Source organism: Topomyia yanbarensis, chromosome 1, assembly GCF_030247195.1.
Source record: "Topomyia yanbarensis strain Yona2022 chromosome 1, ASM3024719v1, whole genome shotgun sequence".
In the NCBI taxonomy this organism is placed as follows: Eukaryota; Metazoa; Arthropoda; class Insecta; order Diptera; family Culicidae; genus Topomyia; species Topomyia yanbarensis.
This window is the reverse complement of record NC_080670.1, coordinates 159,905,703-159,932,132: the sequence shown is the minus strand read 5'-3', so window position 1 is coordinate 159,932,132 and position 26,430 is coordinate 159,905,703. Positions and strand designations below refer to the sequence as shown.

At 40.6% G+C, this 26,430-nt stretch overlaps 1 protein-coding gene across 13 annotated transcripts in view; it reads left to right on the top strand.

Moving 5' to 3' along the window:
• LOC131679280 (disintegrin and metalloproteinase domain-containing protein 33) overlaps nucleotides 1-26,430 on the top strand; it is a 1,109,813-nt gene that overhangs the window by 1,063,239 nt on the left and 20,144 nt on the right. For 11 of the 13 annotated variants that reach the window (XM_058960010.1, XM_058959995.1, XM_058960002.1 and 8 more), the window contains exons 19-20: nucleotides 4,710-4,868; nucleotides 25,399-25,466. In XM_058960010.1, coding sequence (XP_058815993.1) covers nucleotides 4,710-4,868; nucleotides 25,399-25,466 — 227 coding nt within the window. The remainder of the gene's footprint in view (nucleotides 1-4,709; nucleotides 4,869-25,398; nucleotides 25,467-26,430) is intronic. The other 2 variants (XM_058960055.1, XM_058960047.1) reach the window with 1 other exon arrangement.

Genomic DNA, 26,430 nt, shown 5'->3' with positions numbered 1-26,430 from the left:
CCAGGTATTTATCCTGAACATATTCGAGAACGCCAGGATCGCAATCGTCAGTACCACGTCCGGACCGGGAACTTTCTCCGCCTTCATTCCTTTTACCACTGTAAGGAACTCTTCGTTGGAGACCCGATTGTCAGCGTACCTTTCAGTTGGCGTCGTTGAACCCTTGATCTGTGCCAACACTACACAGTAAGCGTTGTCCCAAGGATTGGCGTATACTTCTCAACGCTGTTCCTTACAGCCGGTGGACTTGCTCAGCACTATCTCACGTTTAAAAGCGGCCCTGGCCGCCCGGACCTTGCGCTCTTCCCTGGCTGCCTCTGATCTTTCTCTCCGAACATATCTTCGCGTTCTTAGGCAGGCAACAAGCAGGGTTTGAGCCTTCCGTTCCCCCAATATGCCGGTCGCCGACAGTTCCTCGACTGCGGTATAGCCCATCGGCGTTCGGAATTGGGGCGGTGCTATCTGCACGAAGCGTTTTAGCCCTTGTCGAAGTCCGACGCGTTACAATACAGTCCCTCTGACCAATAGTGTAGTGGATCGCCTGGTGGTCGTTATGCGATGGAGTGGTTCATGTTATCCAACAGCGACGAACTGCAAAATGTTACGTCGCTTGTGGATCACCGATCTTCTTTGCGGAATGTTCTAGCGGAACCTTCGTTGCAAAGCCTTACATTCAGCTTCGCCAGGGCTTCCAACAAGCTGCAGCCCTTGCTTTGATCAGCCTGCTACCTCACTCCCAGCCCACCCGGCGTTCGTCCGACTAACGAGTAGGTTGATGTGTACAGTGTCTGATTGTACTGCTTTGGTGTACGAATACACCGTTCATTCTGGCAATCATGCCGCTTTCGTGTGTGCCATCATCATAGATTTCTGTCATCCCTGTACTATCCACCACCCAGTTACCATTGTCGGGAGGTACACGATACGGCTCTGCAATAATTGCAACATCGCACTTCGTTTCTGTTTTCGACTGCTTCAAGAATTTCTGTGCTATGTCGGAATGATTAAGATTAACGTGCTTATGATTCCATGAGCAATTTAACTCCGATTTCCGTAAGCCATTTAGCTGCAAGCTTTGTCGCAATCTACGCAGATAGTCCACTCACCGCCGGGGACTATCTCTCACCTTACTCCGACTGGGAGTTTCCCGATGGCGGAATTGCTCCCAATACCAATACCAGTCTCCTTGAGCTTTGTAACGATATACTCGGATAGTCCCCAGCGGTGAATCTAATATACTTCGACTGGCTATTCCCCAACGGTGAATTTCTCCTCATATCGGGCCAACCAGTAGGTACCGCCTGTCACCAAATTTCACTACAAGTTACTTAAAGAATAGGTTACTTTTTTGAAAGGAACTATTTGAAACTTAAGGAATATCTTTGGCAAACATATTTAATATTCAATATATCAATATATCGGAGGGGGACGAGGTGTTGTCCCCAAAATACCCTTCGCTACTACGCCACTGCCTAAATTTAAGGTAAAATGAATCATTTCATCGGGTTGTTTTTTTCGTGTTCCTTCTTCATCGCAGTTACTTGTGCTATCGTCAGAAGAGTGTTTGCCCAAGATTTCCGAACTCGTTTTTGGAAATTAATCATTTGGCTCACACAGCATTGTGTCCGAAATAAATACGCATTGTGTCTGAAACATATACGTGATAACGTTCGACAATTATCACTTGACGATCGATGATTAAGGAGTTTTATACAAAGTTGAGGGGTGAAAGTGAACTAAATTCGTGATTTTTTTAAAGGGTTTTATGGAAGTTTTGTTTGAAAAAGCGAAGACAATTTGTTGGTAGTACGTTGTAAGTTGTATTACAAAAAATATTGAAAATTGCCGAAGTTATTCGGTGAACACTCTCCCAGACGAACCACTCAACTGAAATCAAAAAAGTATTGTAGTGTACTTGAACGGATTCATTTCCAAAAAATCCTATAAAAGTATGATAGTATGATGACAAAAAAAATCGATGTTTGAGGTGTTCAAAATTTAAAACAAAAATTCATTGTAAAGGCTAGAAAATTTTTGGATGAAAAGTGAACCACTCAAGTACACGAAATTGTAAATATGTATACAATTTAAGAAAAAATATGAAGATCGGTTTGGTAGTTTTTGAGATATAACGTTCATCGCAACGGTCCTTTTCAAGAAACTCCAATCCGAGATAATCGCGTTCAAAGTTTTGTGTTAACTCCATTCGTAGATGGAACTAGCGCGCTACGAACGGCTGTAGTTTGAAATCTAGTGCTCCGATTTGGATGAAATGTCGCACAGATATTTTCGAAAGTATATACTTTCAGAATATGCAATAATTTTGTTCGATTTTTTGAGCCTCAACTTTGTATATAACTTCTTAAAGCGGCACTTACACGTTCAATATTTTTGTCAATACTAGAGAATAATGACAAAAGTATTGCGCATGTAATGAAAAAAGTAGTATTGACGACGCGCATTTCAAATAGGATTGACGTATTGAAGCAATATCGTCAATACTATTGACAAAAATATTGAAGTGTAAGGGCCACTTAAGGATTGACGATTGACCAATAACGATTGAAGATTGATGTGATTGATGTGATTGATATGATTGATGATTGATGATTAATGATCGATAATTTATGACGCTCTACTGACTATTGACAAACGACTATTTACGATCGACAGTTGACAATTTCTGATCGTGATTCAGGATAGCCAAATGATGTTTGCCACCCGACGATAAAATCAGGATTTAAAGCAAATTAGCTCAATTTGCGCGTGCTGTTGTATTGTACTGTCCGTTCGTTTCCGCTATGTCTAATTGTCATTACTAGCAGCGTCTATTTACAAATCAATCAATAATATACCAAAATGTTCTTGTGACCCAGAATAGCTCACGTCGATAATCGAACCCATTTGAGTTGCATTATATACTAAATCAACAAAAAACATAAACCCCCCTAAAATCATAAATTAAAACTCCACAGTGACACAGAGACTTCGATACGAACCGAATTCTAAACCAATGATTCTCTGACTTTCGGTTCAATCATGAGAATATTTTTGTACTTTGTTATTTTATTTTCTCTAATGCTTTTAGATATACAACCTTTATGTTTGATATTTCGAAGTTTTTGTATACGCTGACAACTATCCATACTATTCCTTTCGGTTTGACATTTATCACACAGATTTCAGAACAGTCATAAATAAACATCTACAAATCAATCTCATGCCATACACTTTTTCGTCAAGAGAGCTGTCAGCGTAAAATGGCTGACATCGCTACCAAGCGGTTAATCGATTTTGATTTGAACCTACGAAATCCTCTTTCTTTTCGTTCAAATCAAAACTCAAAAATTCGAGAAAAAACTGTTCGATAAAATCCTCTATCTCTCTACTACTCCAATTATTGTTTACTGTCTAAAATCTACCCTCTCTATTTGCATGAGTACTAAATGTCTAACTGTCTGTCTTGCCATCGCCAAAAAAACATATTGCTTCTGACATGTGCCGTTTGGGAAACAAACGAAAACAAAGATCAATCAACGATCCGCTCACTGTTTGCTACAAACAATGCATAAAGAGATGGCAGTTTTTTGCCCCCTTCAACACAAAATCTCATCTTTACTGCACATTTATATCCTCTGTTGTTTCATGTTATCGTTCGGTATTTTGTTTGTCAAATCAAGAAAAAAACACATTTGGAAACAGAACGAGATCTCATTTCTTGCAACACAAATTGTTTCAGTACAAAAAACAGTTTCTCTATAGATTATATACGAAATACATTTTCCGTTCCACTATATTGCTGTGAGTACTTTTGTGAACTAAACATTTCTGTCGTATCTATTCAGGTAATACATAAAAAATAAGTCGAACAAAAAAAACTTCCAAAAAAAACAAACCCACTGTAAATATGTAACAAAACGACTTCATCTTTTACTTCTTTTCCACTTATTAAAACTTTGTTTTTACTAGTTGAAACAGTTGATTATCCTCCTCTATCTCGGTTTATTTTGTAATGCCCCATTGAGTACGTTGTTGGAATGCATTTTAATTTTAGGTGAATGGCTTCGTTGCATGGTTTACTTTTTGACGTTTTTCGTAGCAAAAAAAGTGCTTGCCATTTACTTTTTAAATATATGTGTGTTAGATTGTGTAAAAAAAAAGATAAGAGGAAAAACTTGAATTGTCTGAATGTCGCAACCAAAGTAAAGCAAATAACCAATGTTCAATGTGGAGAAAACAAAAACCTATAATTAGCAGCGCAGAAAGAATTGGTTGACATCTATGACTGCCACAAAAATTTACTGATTAGGGACTGACTGATCATTCGGAAGGATAGGAAAAAATACTGTCTGCTATTCAATAATTTGATTTACTTTCCAACAATAATATATATCTTATTAACTTGAAAGTTTAGACAAATTAACTAATATATCCGATTAGTTTTTATCTATATACATTAAGCAATAAATGCGAGCGAGCCCAAGGCTCGACTCTAAACAGCCATATTTTCGTCCGAAATTGATCAAATCTTTGTGATTTTTTCCTGCCGCCATCGACACGAATGCAAATGATTCCAAAACAAAACAATCAATCGAAACAAAACAAACGATTCCACCACAAATCGTTCCATCTCCACACTGTCGTTGTTGTTTTTGTTGTTTGATCTAAATGTAACAAACTGAAACGCCAAAACAATCGCGCGAGCGCAGAAAGAAAACCACTCGCCTTAAATACGACCCGCCGTACGTGAAGAAACCGATGGCCAAGTACGTAGGCGGGGCCGCCAACGCCAACCACCACTCCCAGGATGACATCTCGCTCGAGGGTTCCAACAAGATGATGTTCGGCAACCAGACCACGCAGTTTAGGTGAGTAGTTCCATTTCTCTCCTGAAGAGGCGCGCGCTTCGGGGGCCCGGTAAATAAGACAGACAGAGAGAGAGAAAGAGAAAAACAGAAACAGAGGGATACCGCAGAGATAACGTTTTGTTTGTTCTGTCGACCCTTCGGAATTGAGTTCATTCAGTTTGTTCATCTATGGCGTGGTCAGGCGATAGGGTTCAGGTTTAGGCTAGGGGTATTATACTGGCATTCGAAACGACTACAGAGGTAACACAGTTCAGGACGGCAGGTTTTTCGATCACCAATCAAGTTTCTTTTCATCGAAAAAAGAAACAATTTTGAAAATGAAAGTTGTTCAAGTAAATCTAATAGAGTACATGTTGGCTAATGGTATCGCACACACGATGATAGTTTCAGCTATTTAAATCCGTTAAAAAAAGATAAAATTTGATTAAATATTTCAAAACATTTCAAAAATTCAAATTTTGGTTTTGCAGGCTTTAGTGTTCCGAATTACGTATTCATTTGAAATGCATTTAAAAATAGATCAAGTTATAAACCAAAACTAAAAATTCCATGGTATCTTAGTATAGATATGATTAATGAAAAATATGAAGGAAATATGACCTTCGACCGCCATTCTCCAGTCTTCTTGAACGTCCATAGCAATGCGCATCTTCTTCGATTGCCCACAGCCAGCAACTGCTGGGTCTGCCTGGAGGTTGATAACCTCTTCCTGGTATTCTACTGAGCATGACTTTAACTGGTCTCTGTTCGGCATTTGCGCTACATGTTCAGCCCACTGTAGTCTACAATGTTTTGATCACCTTTCCGATGTCAGCATGTTTGTATACTTGAAACGGCGCCATACCTCATCTACTGTGCCGTCGAGTATTGAATGCAAAATACTGGCATGTTTCTATCAAACACATCGTGCACTCAATTGTCCGCTTTCTTCATGCCTGATGACCGTGCAACATGGAGAGCCAACGATTTTTATAGAATAAGTTTTAGGAGGCTACACAGCTACGCAAAGCATGGAAAGTCCCACTAGCAATCGCAACATTCCTTTTCTCTCGCGGTTAGCATCGTTGTCACATGTCACTAGTGTTGCCAGGTATGGTCCATTTCCACTTCGGAACCAACACCATTCGGACTATCTCATTCTCCACCAGCTACCATGTCAGACCGAATCTCGCAGCCTCCCTGCTTGAAAACGCAAGTCTCTTCTACTGCTCTGCGATCAACGTCAATTATGTCGATGTCATCCGTGAAGCCAAAAAGCATGAGATATCTCGCTATGCTGGTTCCGTTCCATTGCACAACAGATCTTCGCAACGCACCATCCCAGTTAAATCAATTCCGGAACCGGTTCAGAATTCTGAATGGAGTCCGTACGGATTCCAACTCAAATGCAACAAATGACTACGACTCAATCGGTTTCGGAATCGGTTGTTGCATTTGAGCCGGAATCCATAACTCAATTCAGGATTCCGAATCAAATTCCGAATGGTTTGACCGGGTTCGAGCGCTGTAATGAACAATAAATTTGTACAATCTACCCAACGTAATGAATCGAATACCTTTCCGGCGATTTTGAAGCTGGATTTTGACTCATTCTTTGTCTTACGTAGCAACTTAATCAGTTTTATTCAATAGCCACCGTCAAACATTCGTCGCCATAGTTCGTTTCTTTTCACTGCGTCATACGCCGTATAAAAGTCCACAAACAGTCTGCGAGTTGTATTCCCGGAATGTAACCATGATTTGTCACAAAGTAAACATTTGGTTCGTTGTTGATAGTCCTGCCTGAAACTCGCTTTGGTACTCGCTGACAATGTTTTTAGTTAACAAGCGCAGAACACGGAAAAATAGTTTATTGGCGACATTGAGGACCGTGAGCATTTCTCATTCCGTCCAGATCGTACCGATTACGCAGTGGGTTGCTTCGTAGAGTCGGTCACTCTCGGCTTTTAGAAACTTGGCCAGCATTCCGTCCTCTGCAACGGTTATCGATTTCAGCGCTCGAAAAGCCCCCTCATTCTCTACGTGCCTTGTCTACTCGTTTGTCCGTTTAATAGCAAATCAAAGTGCTTCTTCCACTAGTGGATTGCTTCAAAAAGCGGCTAACTACCGACTTTTAAAAGTTCAATGACGATTCCGTCCTTAACAACGGCCATGCCATATTTTAGCGCTAGAATAGCCTTTCGCATCCAACCTAAAGTGAGTGAGTGTTCATTCTACCTTTCACGGTATAGTTACTATATTCATAGTTAGGTGGACACAAAAACCAGAAAACTGGCAGCTTTTATCAAAGGAAGACAACACTGGCATCCTATGAAAATGTCAAGCTCTAGCTTAATACTTTCATTGTTGACGTCGTCAGATATGTACGAATAGCAAAGCGAATTCGAAGATATGATGTGGTTTCACACTTGTGCGAATATCTCTTGGTGTTACAGAAAAGATATTGTTCATTTTCGTTTCTCTATGTTCGATAACACAAGAAAAGAGTAAAATAATCATCACCATAATCACAATATCCTTTTCATATACATCCGAAGAAAACATGTTATGTGACGTTATGCTCATGTTAGTAACCCGGCTCCAGTGACAGTTAGAATCGGTTGTGTCACTGGAGACGGAACACTAACTAGAACCAGCCGAAATTCCGACTGAACTTTACTGGGTTGCTCCGACATTTGACATGTTCAATAGGCTCCGCTCATTGTTTCCGTCTAACTTTGGATACAGTAACTATACGTTCACAGAAGATCCTCCTTTCGATTGGCACTTTGTCAGTAGACTCCCGTCCCGATAGTTAACCATTCCAGGCGCCGGGGTGCCTTTCCTCATACTATTCTTCATTTAATTCGTTCATTTTACACGGCTCATAGCGGTAGCTTAGCGGAGCCGGGGCTCTGTGATATGTTTACAATAACTATAAACAAAAAGTAAATAGTGTTGATTATTCGTTAAATCTCGAAAATGCGACTTTTTATCAAATGTTCTTCCCTGCTTCTTGCACTTACGGGTGACCATTGTAAATCTGTAGTCATTGTTATTAACTTCCTCACCGATGTTGCTTACAGTTGATTTTGGGGTGCTGAATGCATCTTTCGCAATTGTCACTATGGCGTGAACAGCTGTCACAAATTTGGCCACTGTTTAGGTTTGTGTTTAAATCTCCGTGTTCGGTTTTCTGTAGATTAGTTGGCAATCATTTGAGATTCCACGCAAAATTCTTCATAGTATGCTATTTGATTACAATACTTGCACGAAGGAGTTTGCCCCTCATGCGTGGAATCTACTACTACTTTTCATCTTCAGAGGGTGTTCCACTTCACAAAAACTCGGTCGTATTGAACAAAATTTAAAGTCAACGACCACAGTGTTGGGCCGTAGTAGAGCTTTCTCAAATCATCGTGTACCAACACTCCCTGCGCCGATTATTTATTTTCTTGTCTACCCTCAGATCACCATACCGGTTCCCATTCTGAGGTGTACCCGCTGCAAGCATTCGACTCGTAGCCTGGATTTTCTCGTCCATCGCTCTTTGACCCTCAGCATCGAACCAGTACTTCCGATGAATTCCACGTATGGTACCCAGTACTTCTGTGGCTGTTGTACTGACCGCTTAATTGACATGCTACCACCAATTTTCGATTCGTTTCTTGAGCTTTCGAGCATATCTCTCGCCAACACCCTCAGCCGACAGTCCTATTTTATATTCATTCACATGGTTCTTTCACGCCTGGAACCGATACTGGACAGTCTTGGACGAATATGGAATCCTCCAGATAATGGCCAGAGTCACGGAAAGCTGTTACATCAATGATATAGGAAAAAGGCAATGGGCAACAGAACATGGTTGATTTGCGAGTAAGTCTCTAAATATTCTTTAGTGTAAAATAAGAACCAAAGAACAAAGAAACACTCGATTTTAATCAAATACTCATTTTATTCAACCTACTCCCCTTTCAGTTCGATACAATTAAGCAAACGATTCCAACATGGCAATTCTTTTTAAATAACGATTTCTCAAGACCTTCCAAATATGCAAGAGTTTCCCATTCCACCTCTTCATTCGTTTCATATCTCTTTCCTTGGAGCCAATTCATCAAATTTGGAAAAAGATAATAGCCACTGAGGACCAAATCTGAAAAATACGGGGGACGAGGAAGCAATTCGAACCGTAACTTGTGCAATTTTCCCATGCTTTTCGCCGATTCGTCTGCCGGTGCGTTGTCATGCAAAAAGATGCATTGCTTTTTCGATAAATGTGGCCGCTTTTCTACAATTTCATTCTTAAATCGATTCAATAAATCACACTAATGATCACTGTTGATTGTTCTTCCTTTTCTTAAATAGTCTGTGGACAATATGCCACTTGAATTCCAAAAAAAAAACAGATGCCAACCTTTCCAGCCAATTGTTGAGATTTCGATGGTTTTGGTGTTGAGATTTCGATCGTTTTGGTTTGGTGATTGTTTTGGAGTGGCTCCTACCCACTCTTTAGCTGTCAATTGTCACTGTTCGATGCAAAAAATCAGTTTAATGTTGTTTAAACGCGTCCAATTAAAACTGAGAAGCTCGAACGCGTTCACGTCAGCCATCTCGCATTCAATTGTCATATAAAACTGAAAATACCGACCCAGTTCATATCCCTACAGCCACAGGATTCTCGTGTACTTTAATTTTTGACGCGTCCAATACCATATCGTGAACTTTTTCTATGATTTCTGGAACAATTGCTGTTTTTTTGGTGCTCCTCTGGCATGGTCGTTTTTTGGGTTCATTCAGCTTCTTGTAACTCTTGCAGATATTTTACGGTTGAATAAGACGGAGCAGATGCACCATAATGCGAGCTTTTCTTTTGTTTATTTTACACATTTCTACTCAAAAAATAGTGCAAAGCAACACGAAATTTATCCTTTTCCATTTTAATAAAAATATCAAAAGTTGTTTACCTTCGAAAGCAATTACATCACAGTTAGTTAGGGTTACCAACCGTCCTTATTTTAAAGGACATGCCCTTAATTTCGATGATTTGGGAAAGCGTCCTTAATTTTACTTCAAATGTCCTTAGTTTTAATCTCAATCCATGTTATTTTTGAAATCAATTAGATTAAATTCACTCAAGCGAATGAAACATTTTACTCGCCATTTTAGTTGTTCACTTCCTTAGAGTCTTTTGATTTGTTATGCTAATATTAATGATTCAAAAAGTTTAGTTCATCCAAAAATTTTATTGCCTGAAGAAAAGTTACAAACTAATACTTTTCGTGTTTCTCATCTTGTTGAGCGCTGACAGAAAAAAAGATTTGTCCTCTAATTCGAACCATCGAATTTTAAACAGCTATCACTTTTTTAGCACAGTCGGCAAATTTCTTAGTAATTTCATGGACTTTAATCAATAAGTTCTCTTAAGGAAAAACTTTGATTTTTGGAAATGAAGATGAAAAATATAGGATTTCTCGCAATAATATCCATACAAATTTCAAATGTAACACGGTATGCCACTACCTAATATTCTGCATAGTTTCTTAGGACCCCAGAAGAACAAAAAAGCGCTGTTCTAAAAAAATATTGGAAATCTTTTCTTAACACCACTCAACCAAACACATTTAGTCAAAGATTAGTAAAATTTGTTAGTCTCGGTCAAAATTCAAAATGTCCTTATTTCGCTTTCAGCCCATTTGGTAACCCTAAGTTAGTTGATAGATCGAACTGAAACCAGGCTTATTTGCTTATTTGCTCGAATTGAAACTCGTCGTATGTAAACATTCTGTAGTGACGAAACTGGCGAAAACGTTGGAGTTCTTCGAGGAAATGGAGCGTTGTATTGTTTTTTTTTCCTTTTTTCTTCTGGTAGCAAACCGGAGTAAAAAGGAGCAAGTTTGCTCCGAAGCAACAAACCTTTTATTTCTCAGATTAGTCAACTGTTGTTACGGCATTTAATTAGCAAGGGACTTGAAGGTGAAGTATATTTTTCAATATTAAGAGCCATAGTACTCAAGGTAGAGCAAGGAGTTGAAGGGAGAAAGTTTAAAAAAGCGTGGAAGGGTCATACGAGTAAGCTTAGAGTTTTCCGGCGACTTAACCCTTTGTCTGCTACCGTAGGATCTTTTGGCATTAGAAATACGAATCACCTGAGTCTACGGCATGTCCGGACGAGTGTAAACTAACTTATTACTTCATGCTGTCGGAACTGACTTGTCTCAGATTAAGTTTTACGAAACTTCCGGTAATCTTTATCCGCATAACTGTGACCTAGAAATCGACGCAAAGCCGCTGAAGATCCGCCGGAGGCGATTCTCGCAAGAAAACCTGTGATCCATTCATTTGACCGGCTTACTCAAACATAGGGGTTATGCCTAGTTTAAGTCCGACTGAGCGGTAGCGAATTGGCAACGCTAGCGGAATGTAAACAAGAATGAACACTTAAACTAAGCATAGCTCCTATGATCAAATAAGCCGTGTACGCCAATGGATCACACGTTTCCTTGCAAGAGGTCACGGTTTGGCGCTGCTTCGGTTCCCAGATCTAGGTTATGCTACTTAATCACATCGCACTAATACACCGTAAACAGATGTTCCTGAGGAGTATCGGATGATTACCAGAAGTTTTCTGAAGTATAATCTGAAAAATAAAAATTTTCCGGCAACGCTTCAGTTCCCCGTTGAACTCCAACGATTTCGTCACATGGCCGTCCGTTTGACACCACAGAATGGACTTTGTTTACATTCGACGAGTTTTGATTCGATCCTACAGCATCCAGCCATGAACTTATTGTCAATTGACATTTTGACGACTTACAACTCGAGCCAATAGTAGGGGCCAAATATGATAGTTAAATGCACGGCATTACGGCACCGGTGATAAAAATCTGTTTTCTGAGGTGATAAAAATCTGTGGTAAAGGGAAAGGAAGTAAAGCCGTTGATCCCGGTCCATGTGTTGATGGGTCGATATCTAGTCCAGATAGTGGGAGTAACCTCTTTGGTGTCGGTGTTTGGTCTGGTAGCGGAAATAGGCCGACGGAAAATAGATAGAACTAGATAGTAGTAAATATTATAACGTAACACCGTCAGTCGCCTGTGTCAGTGGTCTCTATTGATTGTATCATCTCGATTGATTGTAGTGCTCTAGCCGATGCCTCTTCTCCATGTTTTAGCAGCTCACATGACAGTTAATCATTGCCAGTTAATTATTGCTCGCCTGTCGCCCGATCTCCTCCTGAATCTTAGATAGACTCGGTGCAGGATTTCTGTCGTCGGTTGCGCGCGTCCACAGCCTGATTCTTGCGCTGCTCGCGTCGCCTACTTCTTCGCCATTGAGATGTTCGTTTCATAATACTGCTTTCACCAATCTATCACCTCACAGTCGTTCAACGGAAGGTTGCCAGTAGCGTCTCTGCGTAATATACGCTTTGTTCATCGGAACACCGAGTTTAGTCTATTCCGCGCTTTTCTATTGTGCCTCATTCGCTCTCTTTCGGTGTTGCAGTGTCCTCGGCATTGCTGCATTGTTCTCCACAACTAACTTCTGGCACTCTCCGTCAAACCAGTCTTTTTCTCGTTTCGGTGCTCTCCTATCTAGTACGACCTCGGTAGTACTACCTACGGCGGTTCGTCTGTTTTTTCCAGACATCCAAAAAGTAGCCGCACCTAGTTGTTCTTCCATTGGTCATGCTGGCTCTAGCTGCCCTCAGTATTCCTCGACAGCTGGATCGTCTCGTAAGCACTCGATGTTGAACCTCGGCGTTCGTGCTCGACAATTGTTGTACACCGTCAATAGTTTTGAGCGCATGCAGACCGCAAGCAGGCCCCGATAATGTGTTTTGCATTATTTTTGGGCACTCTCCATAGGTTTTGTCTAGAGGCTCATAGAACTCATATTTAACGTCATTGGATTCGTCGTTTATAGAAGGCAGGCATTGATTAAGCTATAGTTAAAGATCTTGCCAAAGTTGACAAAGCCCTCAACATGCAGATACGATCACTCATCGGCCTCCATCTGATTACCTGTCTCTTCTGCTTGCGAGGTACCCGCAGTTGGGTCATTAAACGAAGTACCCGCAGTTGGGTCATCGAACTTCCTAACTTTCTTCACCTTTATTTAAGGTCCTACGGGGCTGTTTTGCTCCTGGAAGAGCGGCGTAGTTCTTCCACTGGCTTTTGTGGTCCACTAGTTTCTGATGTGAAATCAGATGATGCTACAGATGTGGAAGTTGTTGATTCTGCTGACATAGTATCGTCAGCGGACGATTTGTTTCCGTTGGGCAACGAATCGTCAGGCTCTACTAATAATGGTTGCACAGAGCTAGCCAACAATACAGGAGACGACTCCGTTGTTGACCATCTTGAAAGAAACCTCGATCCCAATAGAATATCGAGTGTCAAAAATTTGGGGTCACGTGCCACGCTACTTGTCCTGGAGTCTAATCGCCTACGGAATTGATTAAAGTGGGATCTGATCAGCGACACAACCAGTGCACATAATACTACCGATTCTATTGCAGACAGTTTCTAGTAACCATCCACTGTGCTGAAAAGTTTCTGTCTGAAGTTGTACTGATTAATCTCTGGATCCGTACGAGAAGACTGCTGCTGCTATCCACATTGAAGACGGATTTCCTCAAAATTCACACTCCCGATGACATAGCCTACCTCCGCATATTAACAGATACTGACCACAGTCCAAAAATATAAGTCATATCTGTCCCGAAGATCATTGCACAAGAAAACTTTTCATCAATTCACAACGGCCTACCTTCCTTACAATGACTGCTAGCGCCCACATGGAAAGGCTCCCTATTCTGCTCCACGTGTCTGTCAATACAAAACTGATAGCTGAGCCGGTGTCCAGTTGCATACGTACCGAAGAGTCATTGATTTTGACCGACACGTACTCGTGACACTAATGAACGCTGCATACGTTGCCCATACCCTTGTTTACTTCTACTACATTGGCTAAATCCCCACACAGTTTGAGTGCGGCATGCGTACTCAGGATGCGCATGAGCGAACGAAATCTTTCTCCATCGTCGTGGCGACTAACTTTCCTTTCGAATCCTTCGTATCTCACAACAACGGTAGAATTACTTCCCGGCTCAAATCTGAATTCCTCCGTGTTGTTCACAAACGAATGAAATGTCGCCTCTTGGACCTGGTATCTACTCTGGAATCGACCTCATGATGTGGCAAATCAACTGTATCTGGTGTAGCATAAAGCATACGTCTACTGATGAAATTCATTGACATAACCTTGCAGCTGCTGCCAGATCTGGTACCATTGTGCAAAAGTGATTCTGCTGCGGTAAAGACCTCTGGAGAAGTAACTTACGAATGAACGGCTGTTAAGGCATCGGCTGAACATTTGTCGACTACTGATTGTGCCAATTCCTCGGAACTTGGTCCGAACGATCGTCGAATGACTCCATACTCCTTCGTTTCCACGTGGTTGGCGTGACATAACCTTGCTTCTGATGCTGTTGCCATTATTTACATTTATTCTTCAGCGTCAAATGCTGCTGAAGAAATGCATGACGAATGAACAGCTGCTGGATCATCGGCTGAATATTTATCCACTGCTTTTTCTCGCAACATGATCGGATCGGTCGTAGAATAACTACTTGGATTCTATCCTTATTTGCTCGGTAGACCCTAAATTACAGGGCGGCTTAGGTGCTTCTTCCATGAATTTCGGATCTTCGTAAACACAACAACCGGCCGGGATACCAACATCCGCGTTTCTCTACAGCGTATCGGTGGCTGCTATGGCAGCGGTTCTTGGCGTTTAGCTAGGCGGGTAAGCAAGGCTCATTTGTTGAAACCTCCCCAGTGACGGTGACGCAATTACGCTGGATCTATATGCTCGCCGCTAGCGATCCCGGAAGTAAATGCAGTGATCTTCCAGGGGGGACCTTTGTTCACCCTGCTTCGTTCTCCTTGACAATTAGCTGCAGAGAAGAGCTTGGCTCGTTCGAATTATCCTCTACAGCGAGAACGGTCGGTGTTCAGTTCCTTGTTTATTAACCAGGGGAGGAGGTAGCGTAGATGCTTTTCTATTAGCTAACCCCTTTTGACGAACCGACACCATATTTTTCACTTGTGCCCATACCACGGGCCGGAATTTTTTACGGGTTTAACTTGACGTCGCACGCGCGTGCTGAATTCTTTCTTCTATTCTTTTTTAATTCACAAACGTGTGAAATATATCAAAAGAAAGATGTAATGAATCATAAATCAGTTCACGTCATATAGTCGGACTGCAAGCAATTTGACTGAATCTATGAATATAATCACGCATCATTATTTGCTTTATGAACAATACTCATAAGATTGTGAGCGAATGATAGAAAAATGTGTTGGTAATAACACACATAACACTTGCAAACAATTCTTCGCCCGCTTTAACGATCATTTTAAATACGTATACGGGGATAGACGGGGGACAGACCACTAGTGAAAAATTGTTCCCGAGTCTGAGGGATAACCCACTTGCAAATGAGTGGCTAAGACTGGTGGAGCTAGTGCCCTGGCTGAATTGGCGGATCGATATTTTTCGAAGGAACTTCCTCATAGTGTTATGGCTGTTAGTCTGTGGTAATAACTTACCTTAAACCATGATGTAAGTTAAAAAAAAAACTAATTCATTCACAAATAAAAGCTTTTTGCAAGCGTTACAAAAGAAAAGTTTAACGCAATTGAAAAAAAATTGATTGTTCCAGAATTTATGGCAAGTAATTCGCAAATTAAGATATGTAATTTTTACCGTTTTTAGAAAAATATGACTTAATCAACTAATATTTCTTAGCTTATCTTTAAACTTATTTATGTGTGTCTTTATTTATGCATTTATTGATTTATTCGTTTATTTGTTTCCACTCATTTATTTATTAAGTTATTTACTTATTTATTGATTGATTTATTTATTAATTTTTCTATTTATCGATTAATTTTTTATTCGTTCAGTGGCAGTGGTTATGATCCAGATCAAATAAAGAGTTATTTCAACCTAACAATAAATTCAAAACTTCCTGTTTAGTTCATTATCAAACTAGATGACACATTACCCTACTGAAAACTATCATCGTTTGTCCGCATAGCCAAAACAGTGAAAACCCTAATTCCAGTAACAGCGTAGAGTGGATTCCTACAGTAGAAATATTTCGACAAAGATCAAATGATTGCGCTACATAACTTTCAGTGGCAAACATAGAAATGCTTTCAAATTTCCAGCAAAACAAAACGGGCAAGTAGAGTGCTTCGTGATAAACTAAAGCTGTCTTCTGGGATCTACGAGTCTAACTCATTCCGCAACCATAGAGACAACCGACGAATTGGAAAATATCAAAGCAAACCTACAGAGTAAAGTATTTATCACTTTGGGTATTGCTACAATACCGGCATGCGCACCGAAGTGTGCCAAATAAGGCTTCACTTTGATGTTTGCTTATTAGCCTGAAATACGTTGGCCCCATTCTAAATAATTCCAGTGCAGCTATTTACGATGCTCTTTGATGCAATTCCCTCAAGAAGAACAGAATTGTTCAACTTCGTGTGTCGTTTGTTCTCTCTAAATTCCCACACTAAACAGTGATAAATGCAGTTATGAGAGTTACGGAATGATTGCCAATCAAACGGTCAAATTACAAGTTGAGTATTATTGATTGTGACAACCTAGATCTTTTTAACCGAATTCGGCCACAGTTATAACGTTCAAAAATTTCCAACCTAAATCCAACATTCAGACATTCAGGCTATACATTTGCGATTCCTTGAAAGTTTGCCAACATCCCAAAGATTATATACAACACACAACCCTACGAACATTTCTTGCATGCGTCCGATTCCTTTTCTATCACCGCAACCCCAGCATATCATCTATCATTCGCTCCACAGCCACCGCGCGCCATACCAAAAAAAAAATCGACAACCATCAGCATAATTCACCGCATTTCACAGTTCAAATCAAGCAATTTGTTACACGGAAAAGAACAGAACGCAAAGCTAACAAGAAAATATCACCACAGCCAGCAGCGCAGCTATAAATGTCATCACGGTCGATCGGGGAAAACTGGAAAACTTCGGCAAGAATTACAATTATTATCTCCGTATTTGAACGCGTTTGGCATTTTGACCTAGTATTTCCACCCCGACGCGACGGTGCAGAGTCGATCATTAATCACAAAATTTTATTACTTGCTATGATTCGCAGCCGCCGAGTTTTAACGTCGACAGTGAAATCAGCGGTACTGATGACATTGTTGGATTTTTTTCATAATAGCAAACGGAATTAACTTCAGAAAGTTAATTTTTGGAAAAAGTATCAGGCGTTTCCACCATGCGAAAACTTGAAGTTACACGCGTCTCCATAAACATAGTATTTTTTATTATTTCTGATCTATACACAACTAACAAAAATCTTTTGCTAAGAATAACCGAGCGAATTAAAGAATAGACTTACTACAGGTCAAGCAGAAACAAACCGAAATCTGCATAATTCCAAACCGGTGGATTATCTCTGGATTTTTATTCAGTCTTCCTGCATAAGCATCGATTCTCAACACAAAGCAAATCGCAAAATAAACTTCATTCGGAAATTTACCACCGGTCAGTCAAATCTCGTCATATTTTTCAGCGAGTATCTGTCCCCTTGGCCCGGGAATCACCACCACAAGGGATTACGATACGGTCCAATGCGAAAGCCGGACAGAAACATCAATTTAATCTGCTTTGTGGTTTTTGTGTTTAGCATATAAACGAGTAATCCGTTACTTTTTATCATCCCTGCAGCGGCTCTCGAGATGTGGTAGGTCGTTTTGTTTCCTAAAATCGGTCCGTTGGCGTGCCGGAAAAAAAGCAGATGAACCGTGCGTTTTGTTTCATGTTTGGGTGGGGGGATCAGGTACTGCGAGTGGTCCAAAGTGATTAATCTTTAAGTAGGCTGCAAAAAGCACTGCTTTATTATGGTGGGTTTGAAATGGTCTTGGAAAGTCAACAACCTACGTCGGTTTTTGGTTTAGAATTAATTTCGGTAGATGCTGGCCATCGATTGGAAATGGAATTTACGTTATAAAAAGTTTTATCAATGCTGATAAAATTCCATAAGTTTTATCACAGTAGCCCGATAATACGATAATCCGATAATCCTAGCAAGCCATGACATAGTCAACGAACCAAATCATATCATAATAGATATCTTTCTGAGAATCAGAAATCAGAATAAACTAACTTCTTATCATTTTCCTTAGGTAAACGTTGAATGAAATTTGTTTATTTATTCCAGACCAATCGAAATTATAGAGGGTATAATATAATTTTCGTGAGATTACTCGTTTAGTTATATATTTTATAGCAATGTACCTCAGGATTTTTATAGTAAGATTAATGGAGCAATTAATTATAAACTAAGAGGGACAATTTTACAACCATTTTAAAGCTAATGACAACGAGAGGGCCTTATTGAATTTTTTTAGTGCAGAAAAGTTACATATCAAATAATATGAAGTTCCGCAATCAGATTCACAAAGATCACACGAATAATACTCAGCACTCTGAAAGGTAGCCATGGGATAATTGAGTTTGAAATGTCCAGTCAGTGCCCTGCCTAGAATACTGCAATTTTGCTTGGAAAAATGCAGAAATTTCTTCGACATTTTCGGAATCGCAACCAGCAAAAAAAGTTTTTGGTTGAACACAAGTTTGCAAGCTACGCCAATGGTTGGCATGTTCGAATACAGCCCAAGAGCCAATCTTGTGCTTTATCCAACTTATCGACAGTGGTAGAACTGGTTCTGGGCCGACGTAGTTAGTAGCGAGTGCTCCGACGAGCTCCTAATTTTAATCCTTCTTGGCGTGAAAAGTACCATTTGGATTAACTGATAGACATGAAAACACCATTGCTCAACAACACATTAGGCTTATTGCATAAAAAAAGTATGCTAATGCCGGTGATCATTAGGATAATCGTCGGCAAAACCATATATCGGAAACCCAAGCTTAATAAGTTTCCTCAATAAGCCATCGGCGACAAGTTTCCTTATCTCTACTAGTCTTCACGATGAGCACTGATGTCGGTTGCTAAGCATTACCTGTATTCAGTTCGTGATATATGAAGGTACTCCATGACCTCGTGCTGCGTCCAAAATGGATTCGAAAGACACGTTGTCAAAAGCACCTTAAATATCGAAAAAAGTTCCTAAACTTGATTGCTTCCGTGGAAAAGCTTTTTCAATGTTGTAGACAACATTGTGTAGTAGACTTCCTCCTCTGATATGCATGTTTCATTGCATGCAGCATGTGTTCGCTCAAGCTAACATCTCGAATGTAATGGTCGATTAAACGTTCCACTGATTTGAGAAGGAAGGAGGTCAAACTGTTCGGTCTAAAGTTCTTTGCCTCCTCATAAGTGACGCGGCCACCTTTGGGAATTAATTTTACAGTTATTTCCCGCCACGCTAATGGAATGTATCCTGTTGCAAGATTACAAGTAAGAACCTTTTTCAAAATAGGCTTAAAGTGTTCATATCTTCTTTGTGAACTGGAATGATTCCATCTTTTCCCGGAGACTTCCACTCGACCATTTGATCGATTCGGTTGTCACAATTCTACGAGCCACTTCCCAAGAATCAGAACTACCTCAGGGGCAGTCGTCAGTGATGGCTCTGTACAGCCTGGAAAGTGTCTACTAGTCTCGTTGAGACGTGAGATATTTGTGCAGAGACTTTTCCAACCACTTCGCTCAAAGGATCGAGGGGCATTTCTGTATGCTCAGCGAGCCCAGTCCCATCCCTGCGTCTGTGATTCCTAGCTATTTTAGAGTCGAACAAGTTTGGTATTCTACAAAGGTGAAGCACGCATAACTCGAAGCGGATGCTACTACTATGAGTGTGTTTGTTTTATCCACGACATCATCTAATTCACTTGGAGATTCAATCGTCAGAAGATACCCATGAAACCTAGTCGCCAAGCCCTCTGTGTAGAGGTCCCAGCTCGTAGAATTGGTATTACGATATCTATCGAGACATTTAAATGATCAAAGACGATGTACTAATGATCAGCTAACGATGGTTTCAGCTCGTTTGGTACGAGCCAGTTTGTCGACTCATGCGTAATACCGTCAGAGCAGAGAGTTACATCTAATATCTCTTCTCTGCCAGGTCGTGCAAATGTTGGGCGATTCAGTATATGTACATTTGTGCTACTTAAGTAATTCATCACTTCGGCGCCTCTCAAATTGATGTCAGAGCTACCCCAAATTATGTGATGGGCGTTTTTCTACCAGAGTATGACAATTTCTACCAGAGTATGATACAACCCTTCTAAAATCATCAGAAAGTGATGATGTGTAAGCACCCTTAGACTTGTCGACGACGAATTACACACTAGCTATCGACAGTACGCGACGTTAGAAACGCGAATGAATGAGTTTTATGAAAGCCAAGAAACGTAGTTACTGGCGCCGGTTCGTAGACGGGTTAACGAAAGAAACATCGATGAGCACTCTTTGAGAGCGAATCCAGTATTGTCGTTGGCTGTGGGTTGCATGCACTCGACCTATACGATGAGTCTAGAAGTAATATTGGGCATCCTTCCGCTGAAAAATCGATTTTGGGACCTCTCATATCGATTGCTCATCCGATGCGATATCTTGAACCCGTTAGTAGTTGCAAGCTTCGAGAGGAGATCGCGGCTTGCCAATACAGCACTTACCGGGACATTGGGCGATCTTACTCGAGCCCGAAGGGAATCCACTAGTTGAGATCTGGCAGAAAAATACTCGGCGCGTGCCCAAACAAAATGTTCGATTTTGATAACCGGCGGCAAAAACACAGATACCACTATTCGCTAGCCCAATACATCGGAGATGAGTGTCTAACGTGTAGTGATTGGACATGACACGAATGAAATCTCGATCCACACCCATTCTTCTAAGCCAAGGTTTTGTTGATACCTTCCGGATGATAGACTGTAGCCACCGTCCTAACTCTATATTGCTCCACGATGTCGGCCAACTTTCTATCGTCCTCTGATGAGAGATATTGAAAAAATCATTGAAGCAGATTGGTCTTTCGTAGATGTCACCTTCTAAAGTGTCGGCATTTGCTATGCGAGGGAACCCAATCTAAGGTAATATTGTACGATTTTACAGACAAAGCACGGAAGAGTTCCCAAAATTTTCCTAGGAAATACGAAATGTGCTTTCTAGATTTCGCCAAACGGAGAGCTTCTATTGAAACAATAAGGTAATGATCGGTGGGCAAAGTATCAAGAATCCCAATGGTATGGTGAAAAGCAGAGAATTCTGCGATGCAAACTGAAGCAGGAGTTTGAAAGAGGCGGTTAGGTTTTGATTGAATATATCGAAGCCAGTAGAGCCGTCGAGACTTGACCCGTTGATGAAAAACATCTTGTTACAGTCAACTTCTTAAAATTTACTATGAAAGATGCTTGGGATCACTTGCCAACGTATGTGATCTGGGATTCCACGAATCTTGTCTTTCATGAATGTGTCGAAGAATACAGTTGAATCAGAAGCATGAGAGAGACTGAAGCGAATGAGCTATCGAAAGGTCCAAAAATCGATTTTTCAGCGAAAGGACATCCCCCAGCACTTCTAGGCTCGAGTGCGTGCAACCCAAAACAATACGCAAACACTAATACTGGACTCGCTTCCACAACAGTTCTCATCGATGTTTCTCTCGATAAACCGTCTACGAACCAGTGCCAGTAACTACGTTTCTTGGCTTTCATCAAACTCTTCATTCGCGTTTCTAACATCGCGTACTGTCAATAGTTAGCGGGTAACCCTTCGTCGACAAGTCTAAGGGGCTCGGGCACACTGGGCGAGCAGGAATCCATGTCATTCCACCCATGTTTAAAAATGTCAAATTGAACTTATCGAAAAGATCGTGAATTAAGGAAGACCGGTTACCTTCATAGAGACAACCCTATGCTGTACCGTGAGAGTTAAAGTAAATCCTAAAACTAATCCCGGTGTAAGTAGGGATTGTAAGATGTCTTGTAACCGTCGGTGCTCAACCGCGATGTTGGGGGGGGGGGATATATGCAAAGGTTTGGTTTTAATTTGACAAGTCACAACTTCAATACTTGTTATTGAGGGAAGGTTAATTCTGTAGAAGCATTAACACTTTTTGATCCCCAAATGCACTCTTCCATAGGGGGTACCTCGATACGGGTAAATAATATTAAAGTCCAGAAAGTTAAGATCTACATTGAAAGTTGACCAAGTTCTAAAAAAAGCAAATGCATTGCAACACAAACTATTTATTAAAATTTTAAGATTTTCGGGATGATACTTCTTCTAATGGTAAACTAACAATAGACTATTAACGGGATTAGTAATATTGGAAGTTTTTACAATCCAGTCTTCTATGTCCGAGAGTTTGATAATTCCAGTGCTGCAATTATTCTCGAACTGGAACAATGGAACACTTGGAGTTTCTGATATTCCGGGAAGTGCTGAGAACTCCTTCTCTGAGTTTAATCCTCCGAGACTAGGAGCTACTTGCTTCGGATTGGTTGCAACACTTCCAAGAGATGTCACTTTCGGAGCCCCGTCAAGAGACACGTTCTGGCCTTTACAAGGAAGTTTAGGAGAGGAATTGTTCCTCCGCTTCCTATAACTACTGGACACCCTAGTAGATGTTCCCTCTTGTGGGTTGTGGCACACCCTCGTTAGGAGGTAAGGGATCATAAAGGCTTATTGGGAATAGTGGTGTAACGTTCTTTAACATTTCTGCAAATGAATGTTTGGAACGTCCCGCAGGGGAACGTTTCAGTTTATCCCCACGTAGTTTGTACGCGGGACATGCCGAGATATCACGCAGACTCTCTCCACAGTAAGGACACTTCTCAGCATTCTTAATGCACAAATCATCTAGATGATTCTCACTACATTTTCTACAGCGGGCCTTATTGCTACAATGGGTGGCTGTGCGGCCCAACTGTTTACACTTTGTGCAATTTATGACCCGCGGTACATGATAAGAGTTTGATTGGGTGTACGTTTTTGAACCATTCTCCTCAACTACTACTGAGTGCAAACGCTTGCACTCTAGTATTTTCACCGGTTGTAATCAGCGGTCTCTAAATCAACCAACCCCATACTGCAGCAGATCCTCACATGTCAAACTCTCATTGTTTACGACGCCTTCCGTCTCTACCATTACCGCTGGAATATATACATTATAATCCTGCGTAAAGTGCGCACAGCAGGCAAAATCGTTTGCCTGGTTTGAGTTGGCTAGCAAAATTCTTATCTTGTCCGAGCAGACCTTCGAAATTTCGGTCACAGTTCCTTAGAAATCTGAGGAAGAAAGACCACAAATGGACCAGTTGAGAATTCCGGGATAGCGTTTGGAACGAGGGGAGCCTTAGGAGTTGAACCCGATTCAACCTGCATTTGACCATCCAGAGAGGGAACCATCGAAAACGTCACCACCCGGGGTCAGCGCTCGCACAGACGGAAGAAAGCAATAAATGTGTTAAAAAAATATAGAAATAACTTATCTTTAAACTGATTTCCAACGACGAACCGTTCCAGCTTATACAGCTGGCTATTATTTAATACTGAGGAATGTGGCCTTGAGAAGAACATACAAAGCAACACCGAGACAAAGCGTCGAATCGCACACCGCACATAAATAAAAACATTCCCGAACTGTCAGTTACTGTACGAGTGATTTTGCGGCAATTGATCTATTTGACTTCGAGATTAAATGGGAAGCAGTTGCATACACAACGTTGTAGATTGTCTTCTCGAGGACTTTAGCAAGACAGTTGAATAGTGTGATACCTCCTTACGTTATTTGCTCCTCACGAAAAACCAAAACGATGCGGGGTGGTCCCGAAAACTGTTCTGCACTCGACACAAATACTTTCGGAAAGTGGATTTCCTCACGGTTTCGTGCTGTAGTTCGGTTTGATAAAAAATTGCTTTGCAGAATGTTACATAAGCTGCGAATTTCAACGTTCCACCAAGGATAGTCAATTGATACATTTAACTGGACAGATTTATCAGAGTATTAGATACACAATCGCGACAATCTTATCTCGTACGATGCAGCACATTATGTTACAACAGTAGGCAGCAGTTATCAATGCGGATATTTCGTCATAGTGATGCATGGGAGTAACAAATAATTCTTCAATCTAATTCCCAAATTGTCAATCTGTCTTATCAGGATTAGCCCAAATTATTTATTGATCAACACCGGCTCCTGTCAGACAGATCGCAGCAGGAAAGTTATGTTAGTCCTACACTTTGTACCAATTTACGCTTAAGGGCACAAAGTTTAACTTGTATAAGTTGGATATGAATGTTTTGAATGTTTGTTCCACTCATCAGTAACTGACTAGAGGTGTGCGTTGCGCCACGCCGACAATTTCAGGTAAAAATAGCAAGCGCGCCGAAATCGGCGGCGCGGCGCACACCTCTATAACTGACACCAACTTGCTACCACCAAATTGACCAATCCAAACAGTTCACACAACATGGCAAGCAACTAGCAACTGGTTGATACCGTGTGATGTCTCGGTTAGCCAATCACAGAGGCTCTGGGATATCTCGTCTAACTGATAGCAAGTTGGTGTCAGTTACTGACGAGTGGAACACGAAGAATTCAAATCCAACTTATTTGAATTGTGTTTAGTCGTTTGAGCATAGTATTTTAATCGTCAAGATCATATTTCTAAAAAAAGAATTTAATCCATTTCGTTAGTGTCCAAACAAAACTAGTTTGGTGATAAGCTTAATCAAAATCAAAGCCTTACAGAATCCAGTGGTTCCAAAAAAAACGTAAGTGTCACAACACTACACACCAACGCGCACATTGCTATCAAAATGCACTAACAAAAATCATTCATCACGCGCATCCACCCATCAGTGCATTTTCGAAACAGTTTTGCATGATATCATCAGGGGCACACCATCTCATCGACAAATCATCCCATACCATAGCAAAACATTGAACAAATTTGCATCGTGAATACACATACACATACATACATCTATACACACTGATTGCTGTGAAAATTTTCAAGCTCAAATCAAGTTATCTAGTCAAATGCCAGTTATAGCATATTCAAACATTTATAAATATACATATATCGTTCGTTTTCAAATCTAGCTTACCTGATTACTGTTACCTATTATTACTTAGTGTGTTTTAGTCTGCCAAATGACTTTGTCTTAGCAAAAAAAGTTGAAAGAATTGTGTGCATAAGCAAGCAGCAACCCACCACCTCAAAAAAAAACGAAGAGAACGCCAGTGATACCATGTTTTTTTCTCAAGCTTGATCCCCGTGATCCACCAGAAATGATTAGCAATATTGCCTTTATTTTCTTAGGAAAGTTGATATTTTTAGAACCACAAAGCGCTTCGGTTAACTAGTTTCTTTTGAATTGGTGTCATTTTGTAATCTGACAGTTATCAGTTGGCCGAAGCGTTTCTAAACAGTTGACTATTTTGCGTAATACTAATGATGATTTATTTCTCCCCTCAAAACATTCAAAACCCGCGAAGAGTTGACCACAAAGCCCTCCGCAGGATGACTGGAACCTCGGGCAGCGAAGAAGATCCGACGCATTCCGGTAAGTAACGCCCTTCCTGTAGAAATGACGTAGGATGCAAGGCGCGAATCAAAACAACCAAAGCTCTTCCCACCCCCCAAAAAACAACTTTCACCTTCATCATTTTTATTGCCTCCATTTTCACCAGCGAATATACTGCAAAAACAATAACAAGTCAACGAATAATTTATGCCAACTAAAACAAAAAAACGGCAGTAACCTTTTGCGCCATCCCCAGTAACTTTTTTTCTGTTGAAAAGTAGCCGAACGAAAAAATAACCAACACCCTCTCAATTTTATCCCACCACTAAGTGATGAAATGAAGAGGAGCAACAAACAACAACAAAAAATAAAAAACAACCCAACTTTCCCGAAAAGCCCCCACTCATAGCTTATTTTCTTTCCATTTTCATACGCAACGTTAGCATAATTTCTTTCGCCCTACTTTGTCCATGATATTTGTAGTCATAACAAAACTTCATACATAATTATTATGAATTCAAAACGAGGGGAACGTCACTTCAGAATAATTGTTATATTTCGTTTAGTTTTTTTCGGTAATTTTTGAAATTTTAAACATCTTTCTAACAAATCTAGCATTGCTAAAAAATCGAAGAAATTACCACGAAGTTGTCAGTTTGATGTAATTGGCAACTCTGCATACTCTGTGTACGAATATCTTAATAATTCTGGCAACAAAATTTACGTCTTTGTTTTGATTTGTCACTGCGGATATTGAGTTCTACAAGAAGACGACACGAATGAACTTATGATGAATGAAGTTCATGTTTCACAATTCTCGGTGGATTGTTTACTTTGTCAATTGCGTGAGTGCGAGTGCAACGGGTGCTCATCTGTTACGTTCGAACTCACGTAACTCCCATGTAAACAAACCACCGAGAATTGTCAAACAAAGTTCATCCGGCTTATTTTGTGGGGTTATGTCGGTTGGTGTGAAACCTAATTGCGTTTGAAATGTTTTGAT